The following is a 14,521-nucleotide window of genomic DNA, read 5'->3' as shown; positions in this document are numbered from 1 at the left end:
ATCCCCTTAAAGGACATAAGCATGAGACACTCTGGCCCACATACCATCTCTATGCCAGGTGGCACTGTGCCTGAAGCCCTGTGCGGATACAAAATTTATATCCGCAGATATAAAGCAAATATCCATGGAGTTGGATGACTCTAGCGATGACGAGCGAGACCAGCAGGGCCATGGCTAGTGACTGGGCCAGGAACACAGCGGCAAAAGCAGCAGCATGTCAGGCCACCGTACGCAGGAGTCCATACCCATCCCAGGCAATTCCTCTGACATGGCTGTACTATCCCAGCCCTGCCCACTGGGGCCGCTACCAGGCTCACTGGCAGCGGTGCCTGGTTGTACTAATGAAGTAGTCCCCAAACTTTTTACCTTGTGCCCCCATCTTACCCCGTCCATGCCCTCCTCCCCAAGCTGGGATCAGGAGTAGGGCAGCAACTCGGGGAGGGGAAGGGTGCAGACAAGGTAAGGGGGCCAAGGCTGGGACGGGGCCAAAAGCGAAGCCCAGGCACAGGGCTGGCAGCTGGGACCCCAGGTTTGGCGCTCCAGGCATGGGGTCAGTAGCAGAATGAGGGGCCAGCAGCCACACATGCCCAGACATTCCTCTGGGCCCTCCGAGGGGGACATGCCCACAGTTTGGGGACCTCTGTGCTAGTGTGTACAAGAGGCTCGCACATTCCCAGACAGGAGTCCCTGCCATACAGCAGTGTGCGCCTCCTTGTGGTGAGAGAGCCATGCCTGTGTCAGTTATTTTCTCAGTGCTCATGTAATCTTGAATTATTGTGTTACAGAAAGTGGAGAGGAAAAAAAAATAGACACTATGCAGTGGAAAAGCACTGATTCACAGCTCACCTTAACTTCGATGAAGTCTGGTTTACCAAGGGACACCAGTTCAGCATAGGCTTTGAGTTCATCCACGTTCCAAGCTTTCACCAGTGTCAGTCTATACACTGTGCGCTGTTGCTGAAAGAGAGAAAAACTCAGTTCAGTGACACTTGCTTTTTACTCCACTTAATGAGCCACTGAGGTTTCCTACTTTGTAATTCACAATCTTCAAACTATCACCAAAAAAGAAAAAGCTTTTTATTGTAGAATCCTAGTTCCAAGTACTGGGGGGAGGACTGCAGTAATCTAGATCATGAAGGGAATAACCCATGCTCCATGAACTAACTTTTGATCTAGAATGACTGCATCTAACACTCTCTCTCCATACGCAATTACATATGGGAGTATTGAATTAGCAGGACAAATCACTTGGTTCCAGCAGAAATCAAGAATGTTTCTTCCCTTTTGGTATGACATTTCACAATTAGTTGCAATACGGATATTTTATTTCATGAAAATGAAACATGCGGCATTGCCAGTAATGGAGACTAGCAACTAGACTAGAGGGAGCCTTCATCTGTCCGGGTCTGACAATTGCTATGGTACACTATGTTCACTATTGCTGCAGAAAAAGCTCCCTTGTGACAAGTTACGCAATTTATTGGAAACAAAAGTGACAATTAAAATTGGTACCAAAAAATATTTGTGTGTCCCATTCACAACCTAATCCATAAAGACTGTGCTATAAACCATTAAAAATAGTGTGTATTATTTGCAATGCTATTAAATAAACCAACATCAATTCATCAGCAGCACTCTATCCTGGCTCTGAATCTCATCACCACCACTACGTCTAGGTTTCTACCTGCTCTCCACAAAATCTTTCTTCACAAAGCTGCTCTCTTCAATAACTGATGAAACAGTCTATCCAAGCACTGGGATTTCTTATCGCACTAATCTATTTCCTAGGATGACCACAGTAAACACGCTCATGCATAGTACCGGCCCTGTGCGTCTCTTAAGAATAAAGTGATTCTGTTCAGCAGCTTCATTTTTTATAGACTCATAGATTTAAGGTCAGAAGGGACCATCACGATCATCTAGTCTGACCTCCTGCACATTGCAGGACACAAAACCTCATCCACTCACTCCTGTAATAGACCTCTAACCTCCATCTGGGTTACTGATGTCCTCAAATCATGGTTTAAAGACTCAAGTCACAGAACCATTACACGGATTTAAACCTGCAAGTGACCCATGGTACAGAGGAAGGTGAAAAACTCCTGGAGTCTCTGCCAATCTGACCTGGGGACAAGGGCGGGGGAAGAATTCCTTCCCAACCCCGAATATGGCAATAATTAAGACCTTGAGCACATAGGCAAGACCCAACAGACAGACACCTGGGAAAGATGTCTCTGTATTAACTCAGGGCTCTCCCCATTTACTGTCCTATCACCAGACACTGGAGATATTTGCTGCTAGCAGTCACCAATGGGCCACATTTCATTGTAGACAGTTCCATCATACCATCCTCTCCACAAAAACTTATCCAGTTCAGTCTAGAAGCCACTTAGGCTTTTTGCCCTCACTGCTTCCCTTGGAAGGCAAGAAATCTTCATCTAATTTCAAGCATAAACTTGCTGGTGGCCAGTTGATATCCCTTTGTTCTTCTGCCCATATTGGCGTTTAACATAAATAACTCCTCTGCCTACATGGTATTTATCCCACTAATGTATTTATTGAAAGCAATCACATCTCCCCTAAGCCCTCTTTTGTTTAGGCTAAACAAATCAACCTCTGAGTCTCTCCATTCCTCGGATCATCCTAGTAGCCCTTCTCTACACCTGTTCCAGTTTGAATTCATCTTTCTTAATACAGGAGTCCAGAACTGCACACGGTATTCCAGAAATGGTCTCACCAGTACCTTGTATAACGGTACTAACGCTTCCTTGTCTTTCGTGGAAATACTTCGCCTGATGCATCCTAGGACTGCATTAGCCTTTTTTCATGGCCATATTACATTGGCAGCTCATCCTGTGATCAACCAATACACCCAGGTCTTTCTTCTCCTCTGTCACTTCCAACTGATACATCCCCAGCTTATAGCAAAAATTCTTCTTGCTAGTCCCTTTCTTAGGGCAAGCTTGTTCAAGCAGATACTAGCAACAACCCTTTTGTAAGTAGGAAGCCACTTAACTATGAGATAAGGCGAGGCTCTAGTTTTATTTTTTGAGAAAGCTCATTTGTCCTCTTATTCCCCCAGCTCCTTCATCTTTCACTATATTCCAAATAGAAGCTGGTAGAATAAAACATTATTTATAGAGCAATTTTCCAGCAAAATTGTTTTTTCGATTAACTCATTTTACATCTTTGGCAGAGAGTACATTGTAAAATGTTACAAGAGTACCGGCTTACTTCGAAAAGCTAATGCAACAAATCCATGGCAACCTAAGACTTCACAGTTGTCAGTAGCCTGCATACCACGGCCAGAAATTCAAAGAAACATCAGGGAGAGAAATCAAATGTTTCTAGAGCAGAAGAATCAGGCCTTTACTACTTGAATTGGAAAAGATTCTCCGCTAGCTGTCAGCATTACAGGGCCTACAGCAGAATTTCATAAGCCATCCTGATTCCATTCAGTTTAGGTGAGTTGTACACATACACACTACCCAGTTCATTACAGAATATACTAAATGTGTTCAACTCGTGGGAGAACACTTCAACCTCTCTAACCACTCAGGCCTTGGCTACACTCACACTTTACAGCGCTGCAACTGGGGTGTGAAAAAACACCCCCCTGAGCGCTGCAAGATACAGCGCTGTAAAGCGTCAGTGTAATCAGGGCAGCGCTCTGAAATTCCAAATGTAGCTATACCCTGAGTGACAGACTTGAAGGTACCAATTTTGCAACAAAAAAACTTCAAAAACAGACTCCAAAGAAAGAATGTTGAACTTGAATTAATATGCAAATTAGATACAATTAATTTAGATTTGAACAGAGACAGGAAATGGTTGGGTCATTATACTAATTGAATATATTTCTCCATGTTAAGTATCTTCACACCTTCTATGGGTCATCTTGATTATCACTTCAAAAGATTTTTTTCTCCTGCTGACAATAGCTCATCTCATTCGATTGGCCTCTTACAGTTGGTATGGGTACTTCCACCTTTTCATGTTCTCTGTATGTATAAATATCTTCTTGCTGTATGTTCCAGCCTATGCATCTGATGAAGTGGGCTGTAGCCTACGAAAGCTTATGCTCAAATAAATGTGTTAGTCTCTAAGGTGCTACAAGTACTCCTGCTCTTTTTGCGGATACAGACTAACAGGGCTGCTACTCTGAAACCTGTCATTACTAACAAAGGACCAGCAGACAAAACCAGACAGGGTGCCACTGCTTGAAAACAAAGGTTGAAGACTGATTGCTTCTTTAGTTAATATTTAAAAACATCTTGGGCCAGGTTTTTAAAGATATTTAAGTGCCTAAAAATGCAGGTAGGCACCTACCTGCTGCTGTAGGCACCTAAATACCTTTAAAAATCCAGCCCTTTATGTCCCAGCACTTCTGCCCATTATGAGCACAAAGCCTCAGAAAGTCATCATGGTACACAAGGAAAAAGGGTAAAATTTTCAAGAGTGCCTAAAGTGACTTGGGCCCAGACCCTCCAAGATAACTATGCCCCTCGCTCCCATTGAAATCAAAGGCAGTTATGGGCCTGGAGACCTTTGAGCAGCTGAGTCTTAGCAGCCTAATTACTGTTCATTTTCAATCAGACTTTAAGGCACTTTTAAAAATGTTACTGCTAGCCTTAAAAATTGAACCCACAAAGTCCTTGAAGGGATACATCTCTGTGAGGACCTAGTATATAAAGAATCAATAACAATTTGATATAATAAGCTAACACAAAAACTTATAGAAGAAACCTGAGAATAATATACATTTTACAGGAAACCAACAGCATCCCTCTTGAAAGCTAGCGCGTTAGCTGCCAAATTCTGGACTAGTTACACTGCGTAGAAAGCCCATCTGTAACAGCTGGGATAATCAATGAAGACACAATAATAACATTAATCTAATTTACTTTAACAAGTGATATCACTTCTAAAAGACTCTAGTCCATGTGACAAGTATCCTGGCACATCAAGAAGGAGGAATGATTTCTAAGCCCAGGGTTTCACATGAATGAAGTATCTGTCCTCTCCAAAGCCCTCCATTGTTCATAACCTTGTTGCCTTCTGGCAATGGTAAGGTGAAGGCTTTTGTGATATAACTGAAGTAGCAAAAGGAAAGTTCAGGAAGCGAGATAATAGCAAGGTCATGAAATGGATTATTAGAAAGAGAGAAAGAACAATGGGAATGCTAAGGATACAGCATCTTTTACAAGGTTATTGGTGGGAAAGGAAACCAAAGATTATGAAAAAATCTTAACTTCAGTAAAATCTCATCTGTATTGCATGCCTGACCATTTTTAAGCAATTGTGACATTACCCAGGGTACAATCTGGACTGTTGACCAGCTGTGTCCCTCAACTCTCTAACTTGGGGTGCCTTTTACGCTGCTTTGCTGTGAGAACAATCACTCCTGGTCTGCTCCCACATAGCTTCTAGCATGTAAATTACTCCCAGCTATATTACAAGAGTGTTCTAGCCAGCCAGTCACGTATTATATTACAGGGCGACACACCAGCAAACCCCCAGTCAGACTCCCCCCTCTCCCCCGAAATATGCATCTTGTACTGCCCACCGTTTTTGTTTCTGGATAATACAAGCTCATAGAAAGTCCATTGCTTCATTAATAGAAAATGATATGCACAGACCCTGTTACCTCAGATGAAGGTTCCCAAACACTTCAATCCAAACACTGGTTTAGATAAAACAATAAATGTTTATTAACTACTGAAAGAAAGATTTTAAGTGATTACAAGTAATGAGGCATAGAAGTCAGAACTGGTTACAAAGAAACTAAAAAGTAAAATCCAACTAACCTCTAACTTAACAAGCTAAGTAAATGTAAAGCAAAAATGCCCCTCACCACATGCTTTTACAGTGTCACTGGCTGGAATCCTTCCAGCCAAAACCCTACTCCTAGTTCAAAGCTGTCTCTTTGTCTTTCAGGTGTTGTGGCTGTTATAGGCAGAGAGAAAGGCAGGAGTATTTTGTGGCATCTCTTCCCATTTCTTATAGTTCTCTTTTCCCTTTGAGGATCATTTCCAGCTGAGGTTCAGAAGACAGGAGGTCTGGCAGACAGGAACCTCCAAGCTGTTTTCTTTGGTGCTATGCAATTTTTTTTAACTTGTACCCTTCTTCCTGCCAAAGAATGACCACTTAACCAGGTAATAGTCCATTTGATTTTGTTGATACGTGGCTGAGACGCTGGCTAGCCTTTTGTCTCTGGGGAACTGGTTTGAAGCTGTTTCTCCATATTTGGAATATGTCATACAGTAGAATTTTATAACTTTACATACCATGGTACCACACATATTTAAACACCACAATAATGTTCAGCAGATTATGAGTTTTCAAATGATACCTCACAAGGCATTCTTTGCACAAAAAGGGTGAACATAGGAGTACAGACTGTCACACCAATTAAATCAGAAATTGCTCCCCAAGGGTCAGCTGGGACTGGAAAATAAATGTGTAGCTTCAACGTAATGTTAAGTAAACTAATGGCTCTTAATACAAGCTCATCGATGCAAAGGGCCAAAATCAGGAAGAATACATTCCAAATGCAATCAGTGAGTTGTGTGCCCTGCATGAATTAAGTCTAGAAGTAATGCTGGAATGTCATATAAAAACAACAAGAACAGGGCCCAGTGCAGTTCTGCTGTGTGTGCAGAAAATGCAACATTCTGATAATACACATGCACAAATCTTTAGTGACTCAGAGAAGGAAGATACCACCCTGTCCAGAGGTTAAAGCCCCAACAGAAACTTTTCATTAAAATGTGGAAACGCCCGTTTGTATGGATTTCCATCACAGTCTCAGTAATCCCCATTGGAATAGGCACATTGAATACCAGTCAAGAAAAACTACCCACTCCATTTAGGCTACTCACCGAACCCTTAGCAATTCTACTAGGTTACAGTCTAAAGGAGGTTATTGGCTCAAGGAAGGACACATTGATAAACACAACTACTGCCAGAAGCCAGATCCACAACAGCCCATTTTTGGAAAAGGACAGATTGCCCAATATTAGTGGCATGGAGATGGAAAAATGAAGTATGTGAAATCCGTTCGACAGGGGGAAAAGACAGACAGCCTTATATCAGGATCAGCTAGATTTTATGAGATATGGTTAGCAGTTTGGGGAATCTGAACAAAAATGCACAGAATTTGACCAAACACAAAAACATATTTTCAATGTAAACAAATACAGGCTAAGAATTATAATATTTGTTAATACATGAATGAAAACGTCCTGTATGTTAATGATGACAAAATAAAAATGAAAACAAAATTTGCCAAGACACAAATGGGGTGACAATCTCTTTGCAAAATCATGGTAATTGCCACTATATGGAGCAGGGGTAGCATGCCCCTTAGCCTAATTAAAGTGTTAACAGGTCAGAACAGAACCAAAGATTTAAGAAACAAGTGCAATTCACAAGGCATCATGCACAGCTGTAGTATCTACTTGGAATGTGATATCCACTTGATTACTGTTGGTTTGTAGCAAGATCCTTGGGAAAAGCCCGTAAAATGTTCTCCCAAAATTTATCAACACCTTATAATACCATTAAGTATACATTAGAGTAAATCTAATAAAAAAGCACACTGAAATTGTGTAAGTGCCCATTGCATCAGTAAGAGATGACAGGAGGTGTTTTTAATTGAGGGTAAAGATTAAAGGAGAGCCACAGAATTCTGAAAGTGGAAGGAGGATTTTACATAAAGGAAATTAAATATTTTTTTAATTTATATTGGGGAAAGTGATAAACCCATTGTGCCCATGCAGATTTCCTTCTGTAATAATGAAGTACTGTACAGATTAGTTGTTTGGTTTCCTGTCACCTAGATCTCAACTGGTACATTCACATCTAAATTTTTGTCTGTTTTAAAAAGTCTGACACACTTCACCCACTTTGTGAAACTGAAACTGCTACAAGTATAGGAAAAGTACTTTTTAAACGGGAGATCTGACTGATATTTAATAACTGCAGTCAGCGTATATTATCGATCATTTTAACAACCCAACTGTTGGAAAAAAATATTAGCTAATCATTAGTGGCTCTGAGAGAAACAGATGAAGAACACTGAAATCTTGCCCAACGGGACAGGAAAAAAGTTAACTAGCATCAGGAATTTATACCGCAACTGAAGTAACGTACATCCAGAGGGCAATATAAAACTAATCTCACTCACATTTTCATTAAAAAAAAAAAAAAAAGTATATAAAAATGACTAAGAGCCCAATCCCACAATGCGTTACATGTGAACAATCCTTATATGTAATCATCAGCACTAACCCAAGCAAAAATAGCCACATATTATCATACTATTATTAGTGTTTGTATTAGGTCAGCATATAGAGACCCCTTCAATGGCTACTAGCCAGAGTGGGCAGTGATGATTTGCCAGAAGCTAGGAATGGGTAACAAGGAATGGACCACTTGATGATTACCTGTTCTGTTCATTCCCTCTGGGACACCAGGCATTGGCCAATGTCGGAAGACAGGATACTGGGCTAGATGGACCTCTGGTCTGACCCAGTATGGCCGTTCTTATGTACAGACCCCACCATAGTATGCACTGAACTAACATAGAATAAGACATTTTACACTTTGAGAGTTTACAATCCAACACACTGGAATGTTAACATTTACTGTCTAATGTTACATGCCTTATGTTCCCAGGAAAAGCAATCAGTATTTCAATTCAGACAGCTATCACAGTAACTCTAGTTAAAATGTTATGAATAATACAAGCTAACAGACTGTTGTCCAAGTGATAATCCAGTTGAGAAGAAGAAATTTGAGGGAGTGAAAATGCAAAAGTTTTATTTAAAAATCTATGCTCACCATCCTCCAAAATCAATGACACAGGGAACAGCGCCACTTAACATTGCTTATTGGAACTAGCACAATCTGACAAAGGCTGCAAAAAACTTTATGCTCTTCTTCTAAATGGAATTCCTCTGACACAGACCAAGCTAAATCAGGAAATTAAAAGCTGTAGAAATGGCATCTAGGAGGAAGACACAAACATGTCACTTTGGAGAAAGAAAACAACATATGCCAATGAATAGTTCTAACTTGCTCCAGTAATACAAAACACAACTCTTCTAAATCACCCTTCACAGGGGGAGTTGAGGGCAGTGTACAATTCAGCTCTATGAAAACATCCATAATTAGCAACAATTAAAAGCAGCAGCAAACATACGGAACATTCCTTTAGCCTGGTTTAAAATGTCAACCTAGACCAACAATTATCAACAGCAGCGGAAAGTGCATTCTACAGTCATGGGGCACAATTACAGAAGGAAAAAAAAATAGTTCCCTTCATCACAAGGTTATAATCAAGGTAGATTAGATAACCAACTGATTCAGATCTTAATGAACAGCTGAGAGTGCAGCAGAAGAAATGAGCAGTAAAGCATACTGAAGCAAATCCATTCACAGCCATAAGAGTCAGATCAACTTTAAAATCAATACATTGAAAGAGGCTGAGATTTCAGAAAATTACTAATATGTTATAATGTCTGCCTACCTAAGAACGTGAGCTGCCACATTTGAAATAAAGTGTATCCTTGATATAATACAGTCTGGTACTCTGAGATAATATATCCTTGACTATATGAGAGCATTCATCAGCAATTATAAATCATTCTTACTGACAAATGGCTCCAGAGGGGGAACTGCATTTTACAAATTATTGGTCCACTATTCTCAAAAAAATGAACAACAAACTCCTAGAGGACTATTTTTTACACTAACAATCTCATGGAGATAATGAAGTTTTTTTTCAGTAGCATGTAGGGAAAACTCTTTAGACTTGCTTCATTCCAGTAACAAAACCAGATGCATAAACCAAGGAGTTCCTTCTACAGTAAACTAGTCTCTTTGCAGTACACGAACAGATCTATTTTGTGTTTTTATATTTCTTGACTGGGCAGTATTGAAAACTGTTAAAATGATAAGCTGCCACTTTAAATTCTCAGGAGTTTTCCTTGTACTCCTTGCAGATTCTGGGCCCCTGTAAGGAAAAGTACACTCTGGTTCTTTAGCAGTCAGTCTGCAAAGAGTCAGCTCAGAGCAAGGTGGGATGAGTTGCGGGACTCTGCATTAGGGAGCAGCCTCCTTTGTCTCTGTTTTTTTGGTTCTTGCATGTTAAGGGTCCTGATTCTAAGAAATAAAGGAGCGTTACGTTACAATCTTCCAAAAAGAGTATTTTATGACTTCTGCGTGTATGCTGTCAACATAACACTGACATACCAATGTAGATTTTACAAATGTGTTTGGTCAGTATTCCCTAGGCAATACAACGCAAATGTAGTTTTCTACATCCACATACTTTATGAGTTATTTATAACAGCTCTATATTTAGTATATTTCTATATAGCCAGAGCACTTATGACACTTACGAATTTCATTCATTATTGAATTTTACTCATGATGAACAACTAGGGTTGCCAATTGTTTAATCACACAATCCCAAACACCCTTGCCCACCCTGCCCCTTCCCCAAGGCCCCGCCTCGCTCACTCCATCCCCGCTCCCTTTGTCACTCACTCTCCCCCACCCTCACTCACTTTCACCCAAGTGGGGCAGGGGGTGGGTTGAGGGAGGAGATGTGGGCTCTGGGCTGGGGCCGAGGGGTTTGGAGTGTAGGAGGAGGCTCCGGGCTGAGCCTGGGGCAGGGAGTTGGGGTACAGGAGTGGGGGCAGGGTGCAAGCTCTGGGAAGGAGCTTGAGTGCAGGAGGGGGGTCCGGGCTGGGCAGGGGTTGGGGTGCAGGACAGGGTGAAGGCTCTAGGAGGAAGTTTGGGTGCATGGAGGGGTGCAGGGTGCAGGCTCTGGGAGTGAGCCTGCGTGCGGGAGGGGGCTCAGGGCTGGGGTAAGGGGATGGATGCGGGAGGGGGTGAGGGGTGCCTACTTCAGCTGGGCGGCGCTTACCTCAGGCGACTCTCAGTCAGCAGCACAGTGGGGCTAAGGCAGGCTCCCCTGCCTGCCCTGGCTCCATGCTGCTCCCAGAACCAGCCAGCACATCCCTGCAGCCCCTGGGGAGGAAGCAAGAGTGTCCACACGCTGCCCCTGCCTGCAAACACCACCCCTGCAGCTCCCAGCCAATGGGAACTGCGGAGTCAGCACTCAGGGCAAGGGCAGTATGCGGAGACCCACTTCTAACCGCCCCCCCCCCGGAATGTGCCGGCTGCTTCTGGGAGCAGGGCGAGGATAGGACAGGCAGGGAGCTTGCCTTAGCCTTGCTGTGCCGCCAGACTTATCAGCTTAAAATCTCCTGGATTAGCTTCAGTAGTCTCCAGGACATATAGCCCAATTTGGGGGACTCCTGCTGAAACTGGGAGGGTTAGCAACCCTATGAACAACATCATCATCATCAAAGTGACAGACTCCAAAGTGTCTAGGTCTCTTTTGAAAATGAGACTCAGGAGCTTAACCAATGTAGGTGCTTTTGAAATTTTTACCCTATAACTCTAAATGACTCCGGCTCTTCTACTTAAGGAAAACACATTTCAAACAACTCCATGCAATAGGAACCTTGATGAAAAACAGCATTTTCCTATTAAATTCCCGTTGCACCTGAAGAAGTGGGGTTTTTTTACCCATGAAAGCTTATGCCCAAATAAATCGGTTAGTCTTTAAGGTGCCACCAGACTCCTTGTTGTTTTTGTTCCTGTTAGATTATCATCGTACAACTGATTCGTTTCTTAAAACATTGCATCTTCCAATTGCCAATGAGGGGCACAGAGAACAAAATGCAATAAAAATCCTATAATAAAAAACGCTGGAATCCTAAGTTATTACCCAGTAGATAAGAAGATAAAACCTTTTTCTCCAGACTTTTGAATCCTGTTATCCATCAGTAGGGTAAGAATTTATGTCTCACTACTAAAGAGGCAGAGAACACAACTGACAATCACCACTGATGTTGGACACAGAAACTTACTGGACTTTTAGCATGCAATTAAATCTCACTTTACAACCGTGTCAGGAAGCTTTCCAATCCCATACAATTTGCAAGTGAGCATTTGTTGTGGGTACAAGCTTTGACTTTGTCCAAATCGCAAAGCCAAACTATCCCATGAAGCTCAGCAATCAGCTAAAGCCAATATAGGAGACAGTGCTCTCTTTATTATCCATCATTCCAGAATTTGTTAATGTAGTTTTTGCATGTCAGCTTGACAAAGTACTCCCTTCCTGCTTCAATAACCAAGAGGGATTAGGCTGGCTTTTTTTTTTTATTGTCTCTTTTTAATTCCCTCCATCTTAACGTTCATCTTTTTGTAGAGCAGATATAATTATTCTTCACAGAACATGCCAGTTCTAATCTCTGATGGGGGGAGGGGGAAATGTATATCACAATTATTACTATTAATGGCCCTGCACAGGTACAGTTAGGGGCAAGAGGAAAAATTTCCCTTCAAGGGATGGGAAAGGCACAGAATCCATAACACGAGGTACAAAAGCAGTGCTGAAGCTTGTGCTTGATCCTGAACATCTGCAACTGATTTCAGTGGGAGCTGTAAGTACTCAGCAGCTCAGGATCAGACCTCAGGCCTGACTCCCAATTGCCTTGCATCTTGAGCATATCTGAGCAAAGCGCTATCAAATCAGAACTCGCCGCTCGCACCAGTGAGCTGTGTTACTAGGGAATCAAAAGCAGGGCCCACAACGGCCAATGCTAGTAGAAGCACTCTGGGCTTACACACAGTGGGCCGTGGCATTCTGCAGACCACCAGGCTCCAACCGATTTGGGGCAACCTTAGCCTTTTTCATGGGAAACCCACAATAGGAGAGAGATGCCTGCAGAAATTTCCTCCTCCCTGGGAGGGCAGGATCAGGCATTCAGTCAGGCATGTGCTGATTTAACACCCTCCTTCATTAAAGTGTGAGAATCCTCTGGTAAAGTGAACTGAACATATTCATGGAGTCACAAGTCAGACTGTTAAGTATTCAGTACACCCAAACTGTATGAGATTTCTATTCTACTGCTTAAAGCAAACTCTTCTGAATAAAGCGACAAAGAGTCCTGTGGCACCTTATAGACTAACAGACGTATTGGAGCATAAGCTTTTGTGGGTGAATACCCACTTCATCAGACGCATCTTCTGAATAGTTATATACCTTCCTTAGATATAAACAGACTGAAGAAGAGCTCTGTGTAAGCTTAAAAGCTTGTCTCTGTCACTAATAGAAGTTGGTCCAATCAAAGATATTACCTCACCCGCCTTGTCTCTATACTAAAATAAGACATTTTATTTACCTGGTCTTCAAAGTAAATTCATATTCTGTGCCTAGTGGAATTAAATAAGTAATGTAAGTGGTACAAATGAACTGCAAAGGTAGCTTTGCTTAAATGGGAAAAAAAGACTTGTGGAAGATTAAAACACATAAATCCTACATGAAAATGACTATTGTCTTATTCCAGCATTGCAGATACTTTGTAGGTATTAGATTATGAATAGGAAGCTACTGCAGAAACCAGCTTCCAGATTTTTCATTAGTATTTCCTGCACTCTCTTGGATAAAGAGCCTTGACTTGCACCCTAGCCTGAGACAACTTTTTAAAAGGATCTGAATTGCCAGGTACTAACCCTTATCAAAATATACAATGGCTTAAATTCTTACACACATGCACAACTCTAGGACCACTGTTTCATTCCTGGTACCCTTGGCAGGTCGTTTATTATAAACATGGGAGCAGTAGGCAAGGTTAACTTTTGGAGTAGCAAGCCCTCTGAAGATGCCACAATTTATCACACAGCAGCAATCACTTGTTACAGGGATTTGCTATAATAGAAAGCAGCAAAGAATCCTGTGGCACCTTATAGACTAACAGAGGTTTTGGAGCATGAGCTTTTGTAGGTGAATACCTACTTCGTCAGATGCATGTAGTGGAAATTTCCAGAAGCAGGTATATATATGCAAGAAGCTAGAGATAATGAGGTTAGTTCAACCAGGGAGGATGAGGCCCTGTTCTAGTAGTTGAGGTGTGAAAACCAAGGGAGGAGAAACTGGTTTTGTAGTTGGCAAGCCCTTGGTTTTCACACCTCAACTGCTAGAACAGGGCCTCATCCTCCCTGATTGAACTAACCTCATTATCTCTAGCTTGCCTGCATATATATACCTGCCACTGGAAATTTCCACTACATGCATCTGACGAAGTAGGTATTCACCTACGAAAGCTCATGCTCCAAAACCTCTGTTAGTCTATAAGGTGCCACAGGATTCTTTGCTGCTTTTACAGATCCAGACTAACACGGCTACCCTTCTGACACTATAATAGAAAGCTTTAGCACAGCATCAACTTATGATAAGCAACACGTATAAAACCAATAAATCCAAGACACAGCAAATAAATTCAAAGGTCATGAGGTCAACAATTCCCAGTTTTCAGCCCCTAATTTTAATGCAGAAGCCTCCAAACTTTTATAAAACAACCTGGTGACAGAGTCTTAGCAGCGAGATTCTTGGTTCTGAGAGTAAAATGGCCCCATCTGATTCATCCAGGCTCAACTC

The 14,521-nt window shown here is 41.9% G+C and overlaps 1 protein-coding gene across 6 annotated transcripts in view; it reads right to left on the bottom strand.

Moving 5' to 3' along the window:
- LOC115636549 (S-adenosyl-L-methionine-dependent tRNA 4-demethylwyosine synthase TYW1-like) overlaps nt 1-14,521 on the bottom strand; it is a 132,545-nt gene that overhangs the window by 33,242 nt on the left and 84,782 nt on the right. For all 6 annotated transcript variants that reach the window (XM_030536789.1, XM_030536792.1, XM_030536787.1 and 3 more), the window contains one exon: nt 847-957. In XM_030536789.1, the coding sequence (XP_030392649.1) occupies nt 847-957 (111 nt within the window). The remainder of the gene's footprint in view (nt 1-846; nt 958-14,521) is intronic.

Source organism: Gopherus evgoodei, chromosome 17, assembly GCF_007399415.2.
Source record: "Gopherus evgoodei ecotype Sinaloan lineage chromosome 17, rGopEvg1_v1.p, whole genome shotgun sequence".
Lineage (NCBI taxonomy): Eukaryota > Metazoa > Chordata > Testudines > Testudinidae > Gopherus > Gopherus evgoodei.
The sequence above is the reverse complement of the archived record's forward strand: the minus strand, read 5'-3'. Positions and strand labels throughout refer to the sequence as shown.